Consider the following 22185-nt stretch of genomic DNA (forward strand, 5'->3'; position numbering starts at 1 on the left):
CAGGGCATATCAAAAAATATTGTACGCCGCCTAATGTTTATGTATGAAGTAGAGGGCTCTTCGCACACTCCTTTGCCCGACTTTTCCGGACATCAACGGTGGGGGGGGGAGGAGGAGGAGCTGCTGGAAAAGCCCCATTGTAGCATGAGATCCGGTTTCGGTTGCACAACTTTCGGTTGTTATTTTAAGTTAATGAAAATGTAAGACGCAACAGTGTGAGTATGGGAAAGAGGCGAGTAGAATCCGAGTGGTCATTGTGGTAATGCAATGTTATGCGTACACATCGTAACGAAACAACTATGGTGGTTGGGATGGGAGAAGGGGTAGAAGTGGGGAAAAGGGGTAAAAGTGAGGTGGGAGCTGCACTTAAGGAAACAGTTGGCATAACGAAAGTTTCAGGAATTTTCGGGGGAAGTACGTTAACTTGAAATCGGAGCCGGATTCCAAAGATACAAGTCGGCGGGGCCAGTGTGGCCAGGCATGAACAAAATAGTGCAACATTGCCAGCGCACACTTGAAAGCATATATTCCAGCATGGCCATATATATATATGTAAAAACGCTACTGCAGTGCATACCAGAGAACTGCAGCCAACCACCGGCACCCTAAGTGTACCCGCTAAACACCGGGAGTCTCCGCACCCGGGTGTTTGGAGACACCCTAAATTTAGCAATGACAAACACCCGGGTGTTTTGCCACCAGGGTGTTTTTTGTACTTGCACAAAAACACCCGGGTGTCTGCTGTGCAAAGAAGTTTAGGGTGGGTGACGCGCAAGCAAGAATCGGCCGCAGGTACTTTTCTGTATGCATAAAAATTGTATGGGTGGAAGCGAGACACGGTCCAAAAAATTTAGGGTGAATGGAAACACCCAAGAAAAAGGTCGTGCACATGTTTTTGTTTTTTGATGCACACAAAGTATATTCGAAATGAAAGAAGGCATTTGCAGATTTTTTAAGTTCTTTAATGTCTTAATTTAATAATAATAACAAAATGGGGTTTAAAAAGTATATATTAAATATTTTAAAACACATTAAAAAGGAACTTCATTTTTCTCAAATTTTAAGGATTTTGAAACCTTTAGATCTAATGTCTTAACCAATGACAGTCTTATATATTATTAAATAATATGTATACTTAATTTACACTATTCTATTTATATATTTTTGTTTGTTTTTTTTATCGATTTAAAAAGAAAAAATTATACCTGGGAAGCAAATATTAAGATCTTATAATATAATATATAAAAAAGAGATGTCTATTTGTTGTTGTTTAAGTTTTTGTAAAAAGAATGCAAAAAAAGGAGGCTGTCTACGGATTTTGGGCATAATCGATTTCTTTTTTCAGTAATTATGTTACCTGCTAGGGAAAACACTCTTTCGGCTGATGCGCTACTGGCTGGTATTGATAATAGTTTTAAAGCTAACTTTGATAAAAAAGGGTAAAACTTTTCATTATTTTTCCACCACTCAATTACTTCAAAATCTTCGGAGAATGGAACTCTTTGTCTGCAGTACCTTTCAATTTCATCTAAAGGAGTTTCAATACGGTTGAAATTAGACGCAGTTACTTGCTTTGAGAAGAAGAATTTGGTTTTAGAAACTGTAGATTTATTGTTTACTGGTAATATGTTTGGACTTTCTGTACTTTCTGGACTTAATGTGAATTGACTTGAAAAACTAGAACTTCTGGTTGAACTTGTATTTAAACTTTGAATTTCAGAAATGCAAAACACTTTAATTTCTAAAATATCTTCTTCCTGCAAATGTGCGGCGGGTGGATATAAAAAAAACGCCGCCTTATGCCATATGCTTAGATTTGCCAGCCAAATCCCACGAATATTTTGTAAAATGTTGTCTTTAAGCATTGCTACTGCCGAAAGGTCTAAAATATTCGGCTCGCATAATTCTAAAATTTTAGAAATGGAAGGCAAAACGAAGCATAGAGATGGTGAGGTAGACGTTTGCAACTCCTTAAATATTCTCTCGAAATCTTCCAGAAGATCTACGAGAACTTTTAATGTGGATTTATTAATATCTATATGGATTTCCGTCTCACTTAAGATTGCATCCACACTACCCCAGTTATCCAGAATGGACTTAAGCATTTTATAATTGGAGTTCCATCTAGTCGGACATGCGCTTTTCAAAGTCGTTTCTAAAGCGTGCTGCAAATTTGCCTTTTTGAAATACTTTACGATTTTTTTGCATGCCTTTACTATTTTGTTGAGTTCAATGGACTCTTCAAAAGATTTTTCTAACACATTTGATAACAGGTGACTACTACAATTTAAACGGGTGTTGCCCTCCAATGCCTTTTTAATATTTGCTCCCCTGTCGGTTACAAACTTAACGTTATCAATGTTCTCAACATTATATTCCAAAAATAGGCACTTAATTTTTATTAAAATATTGTCGGCAGTCGATTTTTGCAGATCCATCGATTTGAGTCCCAAGATCATATCACGAAGCTTAAAGTTTTTTTCATAATGGAAAGTGATGCCCAAAAAGTTTCTTTGGACATATTCGTCAGTCCACATGTCGACGGTCGCACTTGCTCTTCCACTATCCACAGCTTCTTTTATTTCGGTCGAGATTAGGGTCCTCTTTTCTTCTGCATCCGATTTGGCCTTCCGACTTAATGTTGTTGGATCAGGTAATAAGTCATCGACGTCTACCTCGTCCCCATAGACTGCGCCGATTTTTAAAAAAAATTGTATCAAGTTTTTAAATCCGGCTCCGGATACCGCTGAAAACGGTCGACAGTCTTGCACAACCCATTGGGTGCATTTTTCAATGACTTCTTTTTTGACGCTTTCAGAAACTGTTTTTAACGGCGTTGGTCGTCTTAATGTTAGGCAACATTTATGGCGGGATAGATTAGAAGTTTGATTTTGAATAAATTTGAGAACTTTCCGGCATTTACTGCAGAACAGCCATCCGTCCAGAACATTTTCGTCTTCCTTTAAAATTACACATAAAATGCTCCAAATGACACTTCTTCCATTATGTTGATTGGAAACTGTGTAAGTTCCATTTAATATTTTATTTGTTACGGAAGCTGCCGTTTCTGCCATAATCGCGACCTTTTTTCTCTAGCTTCAAAATCAGACTGAATCCCAACACGCTAGCAACTGCACAAGTGCACAAAAAACAAAAATAAAGCAATTAACAGCCGAGACATTTGAATGTCTACAAGACACTCGAGTGTCTCGTAGACACACAAATATGTCTAGACACTCGAGTGACGCAAAATATGTCTAGACACTCGACTGACACAAATATGTCTAGACACTCGAGTGTCTACCAGACACCCGGGTGTTTACCGAAACACCCGGTGTTTACCAAAACACCCGGGTGTTTTGCCAGACACCCGGGTGTTTCGAGAAAAAAGGCACTTGCCTTTTTCTGCATGTTTGCCTTCTCTACCCTTCGTTATGAGTGGCGAGTGTGATTGGTACCCGCGACATAGGGTGCCGCATTGATTCGGGTGCGCAGGCACCAGGGTGTTTGCAGACACCCGAATATTTTGACCGGGTGTTTGTATGTACCCGCTAAATCCGGTGTGAGTGGCACCGGCACTCAAAATTGTTGAGTGTGATCAGGGTGGCAAAAAATGCCACTCTTGCAGTTCTCTGGTGCATACTAACTTAACTTAAAGCTAAAACAATGGCGAAGAATCATTTACAAGCAAAACAGCCCTGCAAAACGACTCATTTAACGCAACGAGCAACGCAAAATTCATTGAATCGAATTGCTCGTTTAATCGAAAGCCCCCACCAAAAAAAATCGATCCATTCGAGCAGTAAATGTATCCAATAAATTGCCGAGTTTGCCGTCTAAAATTTTTAAATAAATAAATCTGAAAGTTATCTAAGCGTGTACAAATTCGATTTACAGCAACAAAAACTGAGCCACGGACTACAGCGGACTATGGTTGTGAAAAACAAAGGCTAAAATGGACAAAATATACAAAATGTACAAAATAGAGCGAGAGTGAGAAGTTTGAATTGGCAATGGAAGAAAAAAAAAATGAGGAAAGGTAAACACGGTCCATGGGCGGGAAACTTTAGCAGCGCCAAATGGAATCAAAACACTTTTGAATGCCAAATTTTTTGAAGCAAATATAGATAAAGGTTTATTTATATGACCGAACCCCACTAATATATGCATGTATAGATTGGCAAAAGCAACTAAAACGAACAAATGTTATGGTCGAGGGGACTAGACAAATATGTCATACATAAACAAATTGATTGATGTTTGAAATCTTTGCTGCAGCAAAAAATGTATCGATTTTAATAAAATGCTTCCAGCGCATTAAAGTATTGTTTAAAAATGTAGGATGCAATTTGATGTCATTATGGGCTAGGCAAAAACAGCTTATATAAGCTTAGCATTAAGGTAGAAAATTCCCTTTTACAGATTTAATTTCTTAAATAGAGTATGTAGAATTAAAATATCGACTAATGCGATTACATAGTAAATATCAGTATTTTGATCAGAACTTTTGAAATATTTGTCCAATCATGGAATGTCATACCTCGTTGAGTTTGTAATTAAATTTCTAATCGAACTGTGTTCAAAAATGAAAGTTGTATTTTTAAAATTTTTTTTTCCAATTTTGTACCATGATTTTTGGATGTTTGTCGAAAATCGTGTTTTTGCGCCTATAAATATCAGTATTTTGATCAGAACTTTCGAAATATTGGTCCGAATATGGAATGGCATACCTCGTTGAGCTCGTAATTAAATTTCCAATTAAACTGTGTTTTCAAAAAAGAAATTATATTTTTTTCACTTTTCTTCCAATTTTTGGTGATGATTTTTTGCTTTCTGTTATTTTGCGACTATAAATATCAGTATTTTGATCAGAACTTTCGAAATATTGGTCCGATCATGGAATGTTATACCTCGTTGAGTTCGTAATTAAATTTATAATCGAACTGTGTTCAAAAATAAAAGTTGAATTAAAAAAAAAAAATTTCCATTTTTTGACCATGATTTTTGGATGTTTGTCGAAAATCGTGTGTCCGCGACTATAAATATCAGTATTTTGACCAGAACTTTCGAAATATTGGTCAGAATATGGAATGGCATACCTCGTTGAGTTTGTAATTAGATTTATAATCGAACTGTGTTCAAAAATGAAAGTTGAATTTTAAAAATTTTTTTTCCCATTTTTAACCATGATTTTTAAATGTTTGCCGAAAATCGTGTTTCTGCTAATATAAATTCTTTGCCGCGCACGGAACTCACCACGCTGTGTGGTGGGTAATGCGTCGTGGTGGGTGGTGTCCGTGAAGTGGTTCGGTGGTGGTGCGGTGGTGCGGTGGTGCGGTGGTGCTCTGGCTGGTGATTGTTTGTCTATTTATATGCTCATTATGTTTTCGCGCTTGTTTTACCAGCGAGCGAAGCGAAGCGGATCGCATCTGCCGGCGGGTCCTTTGAATAATGCCTGGCCATACATTGTGGTCAGCGGGTGGTTGCTGTGGGTGGTGCGGTGGGTAGTGCGGTGGGCGGTGGGTGGTGCGCGGTGGTTGAGGGACAAAGGATAGGCGGGCACAAAGTTAGCCGGCAATGCAAAAACAAGGAGCGCAATTTGCTGGCTGCTTTTTTTTCTTTGCGACTGACTTCGCCGAATGAGAAAGAAGTGTGCGGGCATTGTCCTAACAATGAAACTGCTTGTCAATCACTTGTGTCCTTCGCTTCTTCGTCCTCCAACGGCCCACTCATCAATTAGTCAGCCTCTAATTAGACGGCGAAAAAAGGAGCAAATGCGAAGGGCTCCTCCGGTGACAGCAACTGTGTTTTTTTTTCTTTTTATTATTTCTGCGGGCTTAAAGGATGTCCGAATGAGCTGAAAGGCTTTGCTTATCTAGTAAATTTAGTGTATTTGCTATAAACTGTGTGTAAAGTGCCAACTGGGCTTACATTGCGTATGCGTGATTTATTTGATTGTAAATTACGTATACGCACCTTTAGCCCAATGCTTTCCCCATATCTCGAATATAATCTTCCAAAAACTTTAAGGTTCGCCTAGCAGCTTTGAAAAGATTTCCATATATAGATACGTCCACATGGCACAAAAATCCCTGTTCCTTTTGGCCCAAAATAAGGTGGACAGATCGGATTTCGGAGTTTCCCAGGGGCCCTGACCTGCCAACGAAATGAAACGTTTGCGGTTTTACTTCATAAACAATTTCTGTATATTTCATAAATATTTTTAAACAAATTTCTGTCCGCCATTTTTTCACATGTTTTTTTTTTTTCGTTTTGTTCTGCTGTTGCTACTGTTGTTGTTGTTGTTGTTTCTGTTGGGTTGGTTGCTTTGTTTGCATGGTGGTTACCATGTTTTATTTGCGGGAATTACACTTTTCGCTTTTGGCAATGGTGCAGGAAGAGTGGTGGAGCGAGGAGGGGTGGGGGGATTGCAGCCGAAAGGATCAACTTTTTTCCCCAATGCAATGAATATGGCGGAAAGTCAACAGCACGTGTGTGTGTGTGTGTGTTTGTGTAGTAGTAGTAGTGAGGGAACTTCGTATAAATGACATCGAGCGGGGCGTGAAACTTGCATTTTTATATGCCCTACATGGCCGTCAAATGGATCCATTGATTTAGTTATTGGCAAATAAATCAAAGAGCAAAATTAACAAAAATAAAAACCCAGTAATAACTCTAAACTTACTCTGCCTGGTAATATTGTTGGGTAGCATGTGGAGGTACATAACTGTTAGAGGTATTCCTCGTTCGAGGCACTCATCAATTATTGCAAAACATCCTGTTCGGGCCTCCGCCTGGCAGCCATGTGCGTTTGTTTGCGCGCACAGGACTCGCAGGACACACGCGGCACAAGCTGGCCACCCAACGAGCAGCAACCCACCAACCACCGCCCACCACCCACCACCCCCCTTTCGCTCCCAAGGGTCATGTTTATCTTGCGCTTACAGTGGAAATTCCCTTAAACTTCATTCGTATCGCCGTTGCTGCCATTGTTTTGGTCTGTTGCAGTTTTTCCGCACAGTTTGGTCCCCAAAGTACTTTATTGCTCATGCACGCGTACACAGTTTTCATGCAATTTGTCCTGCATTTTTTTGTTTTTTTTTTGGGAAATGGGAAAACCATCCAGCGCCTTGCTTCCCCCAGAAAATGTTGCACTTCATTTGGCAAGGACACTGCGGTGGGCAGATGGCTCCCGTTTTAATAACACTCGGCATAGCTTTTTTTATCGCCCCCATTTCAACCTGATTGAAACATTTTTTTTGCTTGTATTTCGTGTTTTTTTAGAGTTCGGAATTCCAACGGAAATTTGAATTTAAAAAGAGCTTTAAGCTCTTGATTCCATATCCTGGCGAGGGATTCTGTTATGTCCTAGAGTTTTAACAGCTCTGTTAACATATTTTGTTGTGAAACATAAATCGCAATACGATTTATAAATATTAATAATAAATGGTATAGGCAGGATTGCTTTCCTCGGCGGTTAAATAGCAACACATGTAGTTAAAAGCTCCACAAGCTATATTTAGCAGTAGGGAAAAAAGCTCAGGATAGAGCTTTCTGGTAAGTTAACAGTGCAAACCATTGGCGCCACATTTAAAGTTTTCCACTTAAACCAAAGAAAAAGACCATTTTTGATATTGTTTCTGTTTAGTTTTGCTTCGTTTCTTTATTTTCCGTTATGCTTTTAGTTTTAGTTTTCCTTGCTGCACTGCCAAAAATGAAAACACACTTTGATAAATACTTTGACGGCTTTTAAACCTAACAATAATAAAGATGATAATCATAATTTTTCTTAGTTTTCTCTCTCTGTCTGTGTGTGTGTGTATGTGTGTGGTGTGTGTGTGTGTATGTCTTACAATGTAAATTCCTTTAAACAATTGCCCAAGATAATTAATTAATAACAGCACAGTAATTTTAATGAATTTAAATGATTAATTAAATGAGTAGCGCGAGCAAAGCAAACGGAAATGAATAGTGCAACATCAGGAATACAATATAAATAAATATGCTTGTTTCGCGAAAACAAAAAAAAAAAAAAAACTACTGCTAAAAAATTCTTAAATCCATAAAACGGATATTTAAGTATACATACATATATTTTTCGATATACATTCACTGTATATAACATAATCGATTCCTTTTAATTTTTATTTTTGTATTTATATTAAGGTTTTATTTTTTGTATGTTTTAAACATAGTTTTCTGGTTTTTGTTTGTTTGTTTTTCCTTCCTCAGCTTATCATTTTGTTTTGTTGTGTTTTTTTTTTGTTTGTAATTTTTAGTTGTAGCTTTTTATGTTACTTTTAGATTTGGAAATTGTTAAATTTTACAATTGCTTACGATTTATGCTTTGCTGCTCGAATGGGAACTTTTGATGATAATTTTTGACAATGATGAGACGATAATGAATATTGAATGGAATTTCTTAGGATCGATTTGCGGATCTCTTTTCTAGCTTACAAAATTTGACTCAATTTTTGAATAGTTGCTTTCATTTAGTTGCTGTTTTTTTTTTTGTTTTTTGTGTTTCGTTTTGTTTTTAGTTTTTATGGTAGTTGGTAGTTTTTTTTGCATAGTTTTGAAACGCAAGAAATTTAATTTCTTGCTTACAATATGACGAGTTTATTGGCTCTTTACTTATATATTACATATGTATAGCATATAACATGTATATCTGTTAGTGTATGTAAATATTTCTAGAAAAGACTTTTAAACCACGAAAATGAATTCCGAACGAATCAAGAAACGAAAGCTAATTGTTCTCTCTGTGTGATTTGATAATAAATGTAATCAGTTCTTTGAGTTCTCATTTGAAAATGTTTGTTGGTTTGTTTGTTTGTTTGTTTGTTGTTTTGCTGTTTTGCTGTTGTTGTTTGACCAAACGAAATCCCAGCAGCTCTAGTCCATATATCATCGATAAGGTTTCCCTTGGTTATTGTTTAGTTGGCATATAATGCCCAGAAATTGTTTTAGTTAGCCTACTTACAATCTAATCTCCTCCAGACAGGCGTGCAAAAAAAATGTTTGGAGCTCTCCTTGATCTAAATAGGTTTTCTTTTGTTTTGTTTTGTGTTGTTTTTTTTTTCCTTTCGTCGTTTAATAAATAGCTTAACACACTAGAAACTCGAATGTACAATGTGGGGCTTGAGTTGCTTGCCCCATGGGATCTTCATCTGTCTACGATCTATTCTATCTACGATCTCTCGCTCAGAAGGCCGCATCGCCGGCATACCAAGGATGCACCCAGGGCGCCGATGGCGGCGGAGTGGGTGGGTAAATGGTTGGCGATGGCTGGCCATGTGTATGATGGGCTGCCGCTGCTGCCGCCGCTGCCGCAGCTGCTGCTGCTGCATGATGGTGTGCCGCCGCAGCAGCTGCAGCGGCATGATGATGATGATGGTGCTGATATGGTGCCGTAAATGCCGCCGCCGCCGCTGCCGCCGCACTGCCATAGTAGGATGCTGCGGCCAAGGCCGCTGCTGCCGCCGTTGTGGGCGAGGCCGCCGATGATGAGTGCGTCGAGGAGGCGGGCGACAGGCTGGCCAGTCCAGCGGCACACACGCTATGCCGGCGATGCATTATATGTCGTTGAGGTGGCGCCGCCACCGCCGTCATCGCCGTTTGCTGCTGCTGCGTCTGTTGCTGCTGCTGCTGTTGGTGGGGCGGTGGTGCTGCCGCCTGTGTCCTTCGCTGCCTCTGCTGCTCCCACTCGGGCAGGATATTGCCCAACGGTGGACTTAGCATGCTGGCCGCTGCCTTGCCGTACAAATTGGATAGATAGGCGTGTTCGGCTTCGGCCATTTTCTGGGCAGCTGCCGCAGCAGTGCGCGAATTCTTGGGCGCCGTTTGCTCGGCGTGTTGCCGCTTCTTTAGCAAACGCTGCTGCTCGTGCTGCTGATGGTGGTGCTGGGCTGCTTGGTGGTGCTGGGCTGCAGGATGGTGCGGATGCGGATGCGGGTGTGGGTTGTGGGAGTACAACATTTCGTATGTGTTGCTGGTGGTGTGTACAGGTGTGGCTGATAGTGCAGGTGATCCAATGGTTCCTGCTCCTGGTGGTGTGGCAGGAACTGCCGGTGCTGGCGGTGGCGCTAATGCTCTGCGCCTGGCTAGCACATCATCACCACTAACATTCGCTGGCGGTGTGAGGGCCCGTCTGCGCAGCGATGTGGCTGCCACCGTTGTTGGTGGTGCTACTATACCCGCAGACGTTGCTGTTGTTCGTGTGTGAACTGTGGCTGTGGCTGTTGCTGTGTTGCTGCCACTTGTGGTGACTGGTGGTGGTGTTGCTGGTCTGCCTGTGGCTGTGGCTAATGTGGCTGTGGCTATTGTGGTTGCTGCTGTTGTGCTTGTTGTTGGTGGCAAATGTTGTGCTCCCCAGCTTAATTCCTAGCTCGTGCGCGTCCTCTTGGCCGGCGTCTGCTCCGACTGGCGCGTCATGAAGGTCAGCTGCGTCATGTACTTGATAATGTCGCGCACCTGCACCAGCGGCATGTTCTCGTTGTAGTTGCGATCGTACTCCATCAGGATCTGCACTTGTCGCCTACAAAGTGTATCGGAAATAATATATTAGGCATTCCAGTTACTAAACTATGTGATCAAAAAAAACTTACCGATTTGCCTTGTAGAGCTCCACGCCGAGGGCCTCGATCAATCGCTTGCAATGATCCAGCGGCACCGAGGGGAAGAAGTTCTTCTGGAACTCGATGAGCGTCATCAGCTGCTCGGAATCATTGTAGGCCTTCATGTTGATGCAGGGCACCAGATGCTTGTCCACGCACACCTTCAGCACCTTGTAGGGCGTCAGGTTCATGTTGTTCGTGGGTATCTCGGGTATGACGCACAACCGCTGTGCACTATCCGCCGCATTTGCCGCCGCCGCCGCATGTGCAAGTGCCGCATGTCGTTGCAGATGCATGGAGGCGCTGTTCGAGGAGGCATTACCATTGCCGTTTGAGCCATTACCCGAGGAACCACTGTTGCTCGTGCCGTTGTTGTTGTTACCCGTTGAGTTTGACGAACTGCCGGAATTAGCGGAATTCGAGGAACTGCGTCCATTCTGCTGGGCATGATGGGCTGCGACGGCGGCCAAACGTTGATGCTGGGCCACCGCTGCCGCTGCCACCTGTTGTTGGGCAACCGCCGAGGAGTGTTGCTGCAAATAGGCCGCCGATGCAGCTAGTGACCTTCGGGAGGAGGACAGATCGATTACGTCAGTGGGTGTGCTTGTTTGTTGTTGGGTGCTTGTTTGTGTATTGCTGTGGTTACTACTACTTTGGCTGTGGCTGTGTGTCTGACGTCCATAATTACTACTATTCGTATTATTGTTGTTATTCCGTCGTACGCCTGAATTTGAACTAACCCCACCTGAATTATTGCTAGCTAGCGATAGTATGGCCATTGGTAGATTATTACTTTTGGTCGAACAAATCACGCTCTTTTGCCGCCCACTTGACCCGCTGGATGCCCCGCCTGCACCACTCGCCCCACCCGTTAACCCAACGCCGCCGCCGTTACCACCACTGCTCAACGGAGATGGCGCCGTATTCGAGGCACTCGAACTGGAACACGAACTCGATGGCGAGTGCAGAAAGTGTCCGGGCAATTGTGGTGTTATCGTCACATTCGGATTGGAGGCCAAGGTCAGGGTGGCCACATTGCCCATGGCCATGCCCATGTTTAAACCGCCCACGGATGGCGACATTGGTGGCGATATATACGATGGCACCAGGTGATTTTGATTTGCAGCATTATTGCTGCCGGAGTTCGTTTGTATAAATGTCGAGAGATCCGGATTGGCCAAAACCTTTTGTATAACAGCCCGCATTTCATCCGTCATCACAGTGAACTTCTTTTCGAAATCCTCGAGTGCTTGTGTGGAATTCAGCGGTATGGTAGTGCCACTTCCTGCGATAGCTACTCCTCCGCCGCCATCACCTCCAACACCACCAACAACACCACCACCACCACCAACACCACCTCCTCCTGCTGCTCCAGCTGCTCCGCCTCTTCTGCTCTTGGTGAGCGTTATTTCAGCACCCGAACCATCTGGTATCAGTGGTGGCACAATGGGTTTGGTAAAGGTAACACCTCCACTCTTCTGACTCTTGTTCGCCTTATTGGGATTGTTATAGTCCAGCATGGTAATCAGATCCGTGTCCAACGGCAGGGATGGCAGCGCGGGAAAGTTCTGTTTACCGGCGACATGACTTGATCCACTGCCGCTGGTTATATTACCACCAGCAGATCCAGTGGGACTGGCACCTTTCAGCTGCTGGCTGAAGAGCAATCGTTGGGCGGGCGTTAGTTGATTCCACAGCGCCAGATTCGTGTAGTCCGCTCGGGTCGAGGGCAGGTTGTAGTTGAAGGCATTGCTGCCGGCGCCAGCGCCACCAGCCACGCCCCCCGCACCGCCACCGCCGCCGCCGCCCAAAAGAGCTTGCACATAGCCGGCGGCGGCAGCAGCGGCCACTGCGGCCGCCGAACTGGAGTTGTTGCTGCTGTTGCTGCCGTTCATGTTGCTGCTGCTCCTCATGTTGTTGTTGTTGCTGCTGCTGTTGTTGCTGCTGCTGTTGTTGCTGTTGCTGTTGTTGCCGCTGCTGAGACTTTTGGCTAAGGCATGCTGTGGTTGTTGTTGATGTTGTTGTTGTGGATGATGATGATGGTGGCTACTAGTGGTCTGGTTGTTGGGTGAAGAGTGTTGCTGTGGTGCATGGTTGTTGTTGTTGTTAAATGTGCTGTTCTGGTGTCGTTGTTGTTGTTGTTGCGGTTGTTGTTGTTGTGTCTGTTGCTGTTGTTGTTGTTGTTGTTGCACCAGTGACTGCTCGACATTTGACCTAGAAACATTATATACAATACATAAGTCGAGGTGACCGCCCCTTTTTTGTTCGTTTTTTTTTTTTGTTTTTTTTTTAAGCTTGATTTTTATTTACAATTGTCTTTTTTGGGTTTGTTGCTTATATAAGTTATTCGCTTAAGAACTGATTATTTATTGCATTTTTCAATCGATTTTGTTGTAATTGTCATTCCTCATCAACTAACTAAGACTCTAGACACTGGGACACTGACTTTAATTATTTGGTATGCATTTTGAATGATTCTTTGATTATTTGACTCTTTGAATTATTCGATTCTCGTTGGCGGGATTCTCGTTTCTCTCTCTTCTTCTTCATCATCTGCATCCGTACACTTGCACTTGCATTGCCGATTAAACATATCGGAGACATCGATATCCCGATTGCCTTGGCCTTTCCGCTCGACTGCTGCCGATGAAAACAAATGAGAGAAAACCAGGTGGCGATAGTCAATTATCGTTGGTTTTTGCATATACCCGATTTGATTTGTATTTTCATTGTATTAATGAAGAAATTAATGAATTTTTGTTGTGGTTAATCGCTCTGCTCTCTCTCTCTCTCTCAATCTCTCAATCTCTCAAGCTCTCAAGCTCTCAAAACAAAAGTTTAATATCTCAACATCATCAAATATATTAAATAGCATTTACAATTTTCTTTCATCATTTCTCAATGCTCTTTTGAACTAATTTCCCTCTCTAAAATGTAGTTTCTAAATTGATAAGTTATAAAAAAAAAACTATTTTGTTGCTTTGTTTATTCATATTTTGCTAATTTGGTAGGCTTTGTGTTTTGTGTATTTATGTAATTGCATGAGATGAGATAGACATAAATTGTTTTTTAAAAAAAGCTTTCGAAAAGCTTTTGCCTCATGTTATTTTTATTTTTTTCCATTTAATTATAATCTTCCTGTCCCCCTTTAGTTTGTAAGCCATGTTTTCAAAATCTAAATCGATTGTCAAACAATTTTCAAGTATTTAAGTATTACTTCAACTTTTGTACACGCATTATATATAATGTATCTAGGATCTTTCACTGTACTTTGTATCTTTGTACTTTGTATCTTTTTGTTTTAGCGCTGTTTCTGTGTGTGTGTGTGTTTGTGTGTTTGTGTGAGGTAGGGAAAGGGGTGGGTGGGGCCAAACGGGGTTAAAAAAAACCTGCCACCACCAATAAAAGCTTGTTCTCGTTGTTGTTGTTGTTGTTGTTGATGCTGCTGCTGCTGCTGATTTATATGTCTCCCCTTTTGTATATATGTGTATATATATACATATATAAACATATATATATTTTAACTTTTTCGTTCGTCACAAGTCGTGAGTCATACCACGTGTGTGTTTGTGTGTGTGTGTGTGTGTTGTTTCTTATGCATGTGTGAGAAAGTTTGTGGTGTTTGTTGGTTTGTGTGTGTGTGATAACATTAGGGGTAGTCAGTACACACAGCCATTAAATAAATGTAGACATGTTTTTGTTTTGTTGCTTTTAGATATATTAAATATATATTTAACCAAATCATTTCGGTTTTATCATTTCTCTTTTATTATGCGAATTTATGTTTTTCAAAATATGTTGTAGTTCCGCTTTAAGATTAAGTTACTATTATTATTATCATACAAATAAGAAAAAAAAAATAGAAGTTTTAAGAGCAAACAAGAAAAAGGTATTATCATAATAATATACAAAGTAAGGTTATAACGAAATCATCATCATTCCATTGAAAAAGAAACAAATACAAGTAGGATTTCACATAAGTACGTATTGTATATATTATGTTTATAAAGTCTTTTTATACTACGTTCATTTTTATCTTAATCAAGTCGGAGAGGTCATGCAATCGCTAGGGTTACTTTCGGTTTTATAGGAAAACTCTACAACATGATGTATGTACAGATGCGTGTTTGGGTGGGTGTGAGCGTATTTGTGTGTGTGTATGTGTGTGTGTGTGGGTGTATGTGTGTGTGTGTTTATGTTTGGGTTTAGTTCTACTAGACTTATTTATGGAGTGAAGTGGAGTGGAGTAGTAGGCGGTAGTGGTGTTAATCGATCGGGTTGTACCGCGTAATCCCAATGCGAGCGATATATTCATTCTCCACCTTAGTCGCGCCTCCGATACCGATTATTATCCGATAGCTTATTTATCTCACTCTACTTTTTTGAGCCTCTCTTGAGCCACCCTAATGCATGCCGTAAGAGGTTAGGAATCTGGAGACCCGAAAATAAAAAAAGAGAGAACAAAAGCTCGTCAAGTATTTGCAAAAAGTAGTCGTTGCGATTCGGTTAGTAAAGTTACAAATTTTGTATTTTTCTTGTCTTTTCGGAATATGTTATGAGGGATAATTGGGACTTAAGTGGTATATGATTGGTTGGTGTTTTGGTATTTATTTTGAAAAACATAAAATCAAATTCGTTTTGGACACCGGCGTCCCCTGAATCGACTTGAAATCTACAACAACTAATGGGATAAAGTGTACCAATGCCCATTTTAAAATTACCAATTTAGTTAACATACGTTAAATATGAATGAATTTAATTTTAGACTCGAATAAATATATTATTCACGGCAAAAATGAAGAAAAGGTGCTTGGATATCGACACAAAAACATTTATTTCGAAACCCTTTTTATTTATTATTGGCTTTTAGTCAAGAATGAACTATTCTTTTGGTTTTTCAAAAGGAAAATAAAGTTCAATAGAGTAACTGACTTGATGCGTTGCATGACTTTAAGTTGCAAGAAAACAAAGAGCAGAGAGAAGTTATGCGAGGAACGAGTATTATTTTGTATATTTATTGAAAGACGGTAAGAGGTAAAGAACACAGATCAAAACTTCAAATAAAATGCGTGCACAAACGCCGATTTCGGTATGGTTCATTATTATATATGTATGTAACATTGAGAATTGGAAAAACAATCGGTGCAATATTATTGTATTTTTGGTTTTGGTATTTTTTTTTTTTTTCGTTAAGAAAAGAGCATAATAAAAACAACAAAATTATATCAACTGTCCTGAGATATTCGATAAATCGATAAATCGTGTAACACCCTAATGGCAGAGCAATTTGGACTTAAGCAGCGATTTCTCAATGTCTAGCCTGCGATTCCCCCCACTACACCCAGCATTTTACACAATTACTGACTACTAAGCATTATTATCAAAGATCTATTATACCGCTAATTAAGCTTGCCACGTCCTTCAGCTTATCGATTTTCGGGGGCATCGAAAATCAGATGCATCAGATGCATCAGATGCATTTAAAGCCTAGACATTGAGAACTCAACCCTTAGAGCGACTTAGTAAATGTGTGTATTTTATATGTATAATATAAACAACAACAGCGAAAAAATAGAGTATAAAGTTTAAGGTTTTTGTTTGTTTTGTTTTTTTTTTTTTCTTGATATTGGCAAAAACGAATTACAACAAAATTTGAAAAACACAATTTCTGCGCATTTGTATCCGAGATTTCAAATAAAATCAACGTACTAAATGTAATTAATGTAAATAGTCATAAGGAAAGGCAAAATCAAATATAGAATCAATAAGTTCATATATATTTCTTATAATTCTTATTTTTTGTTAAATTTCTATTTAATTTTTTTTTTTTTTTTATAGTTTGAATTTTCAAAAGGAGAGTAGTGGGGGGTGGTGGGGGGAGGAGGAGAAGATTTAAAACAATCGATAGTAGAAAGCCATGGACTGTTGCTCTACTCACATGTGGTTGGCATTTTGACCCGCCGCCGAGCGGACGAGCGGAGGTGGAGCATTCCCGCCACCCCCACTATGGTTGTTCACCGAGGACATGGAGATCGCGGGATTGTTGTACGAATACGGCTGCCGGCTGCTGCCGCTCATCATCAGGTTGTTCATGTGCTCCCGATAGCTTCCCACGCGATTTGCGTTCGCATGCGATTGCTGCGCCTGCAAATAACAAAAAACAAATGGAAAGTAAGTAAACACTCGCTATAAGAAACACTTTAAGGGTTATCAAAGATGATATTAATAATTCTCAATCAATCATTATTAGCAACTGCAATTTAATTCGATAAAGAGGCTATTGAATACAAGTTAGAGGCGCTCCCCCCCTTTTGCAGTTGATTTGTTTATTAAATATAAGCAATTAGTTAATTGTTTCGGTGACCCACTTTGCCGCCATGCGTGCAATTATGGCCAATCGTTGTGCATAATTAACAATTATGAATGCAAAGAAGGCGGAAGTTATTGGAGCTGCGAATTGGTTCAGCAACAACAAAAACAACAACAATCAATTAATTGCCTCAATTAGCCGCTTAAGAACTTGACTTTTCGTGCTATTTCAACGATTTTCGCAGGCGATTAGAATTACGTTTTCAGGTCTCAGATTTGATAAGATTGCCATTACTCATAGCGCGTATCTAGACGGCTTGTATTTCTTTTATTTTTTTTTTGTTTACGTTTCATAAATTGGAGGTCGATTTTCATGTTGGAGGTCAAAACAAATTGTTCGAGTTCTTGATTATTTCAGTATATTTTGAAAACAAGTTTGAAATTCATTAGAAATTAATGAATAATCTGGTAAAATGTTTGTAAAAACAAACATCTTTTTTCTTTCATGAAAAGGAAGTTTACTTTATAGAAGTTCGACTGTAGTGACGACAACAACAACAGCAGCAACGTCAACAGGTTGTGGCCAACACACACACACACTCATGCACAATCACTGGGGAAAAAGAGAGGGCACTAGTTGAGGGGGGAAAGAGATGGGGATGGGCATAGAGGGAGATGGAGCCACTCTCCTATGCACACTATACTGATGACCTAGTTTCTGATGCCGTCGAACGCTGCTGCTGCGCTGTTGCCAAACTGTGAAAAAATCTGCTAGAAAAAAAAAGCACGCTAACACAAACACGACATACATATGCACAAACATACATAGCAAACACACATACATATGTATATGCAGCCCAGCATGTAAGTTTGTGTGTCATTACAAGCGAGGCCAACAAAACACGGCCATGCACTCTCTAGAGAAAACCCTCCGTACGCCAGATATATATATTAATACCCCCAATACATTCCATTTCCACTAATTTCCGATTTCGAACAGATCTCCACCAATGTCGGGCCTGGATTCCCAATATCAATGATGGTAAAAAAAAAAAACTTGTTTTAAATGCCATTCTAAGCAGTGACCTAATTTTAAAAAAACAGTGAAATACTATCATATCATATTACTTTGTTGCAAAATAATATCAAAGTAAAAGTATTGTAACTTTGGGTGTGACTGCAGTATTATTCCATTATTAATGAAAGGAGTGTTGGAAAGTTACACCATATATTTGTAGGGTTTGTACTCTGATTTAGAGTTGCCATTCTCTAGCTTTTGATATGTTTTGGACTGCTTCCTGGGGACTATTGCCTCATTTTCGCCTCTGCCCCCTGACTTTTTCAAAAGCAAATCAAACCAACTTCCACTTGCATGGAATCGAAAACACGGCCATGCACTCTCTAGAGAAAACCCTCCGTACCCCAGATATATATATTAATACCCCCAATACATTCCATTTCCACTGATTTCCGATTTCGAACAGATCTCCACCAATGTCGGGCCTGGATTCCCAATATCAATGAAAGTAAAAAAAAAAAAAAAACTTGTTTTAAATGCCATTCTAAGCAGTGACCTAATTTTAAAAAAACACACAGTGAAATACTATCATATCATATTACTTTGTTGCAAAATAATATCAAAGTAAAAGTATTGTAACTTTGGGTGTGACTGCAGTATTATTCCATTATTAATGAAAGGAGTGTTGGAAAGTTACACCACATATTTGTAGGGTTTGTAAGCAACCAAGTAAGTGCTGAAAAGCGATGTTTACTCTGATTTAGAGTGGCCATTCTCTAGCTTTTGATATGTTTTGGACTGCTTCCAGGAGACTATTGCCTCATTTTCGCCTCTGCCCCCTGACTTTTTCAAAAGCAAATCAAACCAACTTCCACTTGCATGGAATCGAAATAATGCATTTACCATTTTTATCAATAAAATACAATAAAAAAACCAGTTGACAGCGGTACTGCATTAATGTTACAACACCATGTATTCAGACCAAATTGAAAAAGGCTCGATATTTTGCTTGAGAACTGGGTGGGTGTAGAAGATCTTGAATCGCTCGCAAATTCGAAAAATATCGTTCAGTAGTTGTGATACAAGGATATTGCGACGTTGATATGATCTTACGGCTCCTTAGTTTCTCGGCTGAAAGTTTTGCTCGCACAAAATTTGATATATATCGTGAATTAGCTGGTAAAAGAATGGCGTCTATATGCAGATTTAGATTTAGATTTAGATTATTAGTCTAGTGCTCCATAGCCTCGTAATACTCACCATCATCTGGGCGTGGAGCTGCAGGTTCGTCTGTCCAGACATCCATCCGCTGCTGGCCAAAGCCTGGACGGTGGCCTGCGACAGCATCCTGTTGTTGCCCTGCGATTGCTGCAGCATTGATGCCGCTGCCGCCGCCTGGGAATTGAAGGCCGCCACCGCAGCTGCCCCAAAACTGTTGGCCGCATTCGCCACACCATTGGCGCCGGCGACAGCTGCTGCTGCGGCGGCGCGTTGCTTCATCAGGTGCTGTTGATGCGCCGACGCCGCTGCTGCGGCTGCAGCGGCAGCGTGCTGTTGCTGCGTTTTCGGGGTCACCTGTTGGCCACCGGCAGAGTTCGCCGGCGATGAGCCGGATGATGAGTTCTGGCTCAGATTGCTGCCGCTGGAGGAGGACGATCCAGATGATCCGGAACTGGAGGTGGTCACTTTTGGCGGCGGCGCCGAGGGCTGGCGTGTCCAGTTGACCGAGTTATTGACATTGGCGCGATTGCCAATCAGCAGATTCGAGTCGACCACCTTGCTGGGCCAATAGTCCTCGAATTCGGTGCCATTTGGGAAGTAGCTCTTGATGTCGGTCAGCGAAATGACCGCAACATTTTCGCTGGAGAAGAGCTCGTTGCGTATGCCCTGCACCTTGCAGCAGAACTTAAGATAGGCCAGGTCCCAGCCATTGAGCAATTCGGCCTTGGTCTTCAGATTCTCGGTCTCGCCTTCAAAATAGAAGAGCGGCACAACCTGCTGATTGTTGCGCACAGTGTAGGGCACCACGGACTCCTTGTTGATGCGAATGAAGCCGCATTTCTCCGACGGCGTCTTGCTGCCGGATACCAGTTTCCTGTAGCAAATGTCCAGGAACTGATAGAACTTGGATGCGTCACTGAGACGCACAACCAGATCCTTTTGGTTGAAGATGTCGCGACCGAACTCGCCATCGCAGTGCTTATGATTGATCTCGATGAAGAGACGCGCCTCCGCATCGGTGATGTAGTAGCTGCGCACGCAGGTGCAGCTGGAGTAGATATCCGGATGCAGGCAGTTGAGGTATTTGCCCAGCAGTTTCAGCTCGATCATGCGCACGGAGCAGTATTTCTCCGATTGCCGATAGATGTACGGTATGGATACCTTGCCGAATTGGGCCCAGCCAAAGTGGCCTTGTATGGACTCCTCGTCGCAGGGTCCCGTCGAGGATTTCTTATCCGAGCCGGAATCGCTGACGGCTCCATTCGAACGGCCATTGGAGGCCAAGGCGGGCACCACTTGCATGGTGCCGTTGGGTAGTTTCTGATGACGAGATAGATAGCTCATGATATTGGTCTGGCCATTGCCATTTGTTATCGGTGGCTGCATGTTGCCACCGGCCGAGGCAGCCGCATTGGCGCCACCATTCGAGTGCTGCATGGCCGCTTGACGGGATGCCTGCTGGGCGGCCTGTTGCTTTTGCTGCTCCTTCATTTTGGCCGCCAGTTCGCGGATCTCGGCGTCGTCGGGACGCTCCTGTTTGACGGGCGGGCCCAAGGGACCGCCCAAACTGTTGCCGTGGAGCGGTAGACTCTGGCCATTGGCATCGATGACGCTAGTGATCTGCACATCCTCGCTGGCCATCGCTCCTCGACACACTCTCTCGCTCTTTTGCTTTAGAAGTGCTGTCTCGCTCGCGCTCTATGTAATCTTGCGTTATCCTTTTCCAAGCTTCACGTTATTCACGATTTTGGGGTTTGGGGTTTATTTCAGGAGCTGTATTGAAAAATTGGGTTGTTAGGACGAACGCTCGATTGGAAATGCCAGCATTTCAATTTGATATGTCAATGTGTTGTTGTACGTATGTGTTGATGTCAAAAATGTATATGTACATACATATATACATAAACATATATACATACATATATAAAAAACGCTGCTTTATGTATTTAATATTTTCTTTAATTATTCACACATCAAAATGAAATTCCTTTGGCAAGTGTATTATTTATTGATTTTTTTTTCTATATAATTTGTTTGTTAATTAAACAGAACTACAAAAAAATACACAGCCGGCTTGTTCGCTCTTTCTCTTTCTCGCACACAAACGGTCACACTGGCCGGCTCGCAACACGCACGCACACACACACGTGCTCTCTGTGTTTTAGCTGTTTTCCTTTGCAAGTGTGCGTGTGTTAATGCGCGCACTTAATTTTTTGTTGTTTTTCGAGCACATTTCAACATTTTGCACACAACGCTGCTGTTGTTGTTGTTTTTGGCATATAAATTAAACATTATGTATGTATTTGGTACACTTACACAAACAAACGCTAACTGCATTTTGGCAGTGTGGCAAAAAAAAAACAAAACTATTTAATGCATTTGTTGTTATATTTAGTTGCTGCTTTCTCTCTTTCTATTTCTCGTTTGTTTTTTAAATTCCTTTATTAAATTCCTCTTTGTTGTTGTCGCGACGACGCTTGTGGTGAAAAAAAATAAAACAAGTTGTTTGGCTCTCTTTTGCTTTTGGTATTCGCACTTTTTCGCTAGTTCGCTTTAGCGCTTTTTCCGCATTCGACGCCGACGTACGTCCGCCCGTCTTCGCAATACACAAACGAGTGTGATCGTTGTTACGAAAATTATTTCAACGAAGTCAACTGAAAAATGTGTGCGGCACACACACACACACACACAACAGTGCGCTCACACACACTGGCGTAGCGCGACGGCAGCGACGTTGACTGCGGCAGCGGATGCAGAGCGCAAAAGAAAAACGGAAAACACGAAATACGACGAACGGAAAACACAACAGAAAAAAACAAACACCCGCAGCGCAGTTGGCGTCGCTGCAACGCTGCCACGAACATTTTGCCGAATTGTTGTTGTTGCTGCTCGTCTCCCTTTCGCGCCCCTTTCCCACGGCTTGTGCATTTTCCTCCTCTGCCATCGTTCTCACTCACCCTCTTCGCCTTCTCCCCTCCTCCACGACCACCTACTCTCTCTCTCTCTCCTTCCGCTCATCGA

General features: G+C 41.5%; 1 protein-coding gene across 1 annotated transcript; it reads right to left on the minus strand.

The window, feature by feature from the left end:
- Nucleotides 1-8223: 8223 nt before the first annotated feature.
- Nucleotides 8224-21790, minus strand: LOC120457172. Its single transcript, XM_039644466.1, is given in 5 exon segments — nucleotides 8224-10537; nucleotides 10608-12830; nucleotides 16555-16760; nucleotides 19204-20937; nucleotides 21481-21790. Coding segments are annotated over 4 exon segments (5364 nt in total). The 5' UTR covers nucleotides 20806-20937; nucleotides 21481-21790; the 3' UTR covers nucleotides 8224-9204.
- Between the last annotated feature and the right edge of the window lie 395 nt (nucleotides 21791-22185).

Source organism: Drosophila santomea, chromosome X (genome assembly GCF_016746245.2).
Source record: "Drosophila santomea strain STO CAGO 1482 chromosome X, Prin_Dsan_1.1, whole genome shotgun sequence".
Lineage (NCBI taxonomy): Eukaryota > Metazoa > Arthropoda > Insecta > Diptera > Drosophilidae > Drosophila > Drosophila santomea.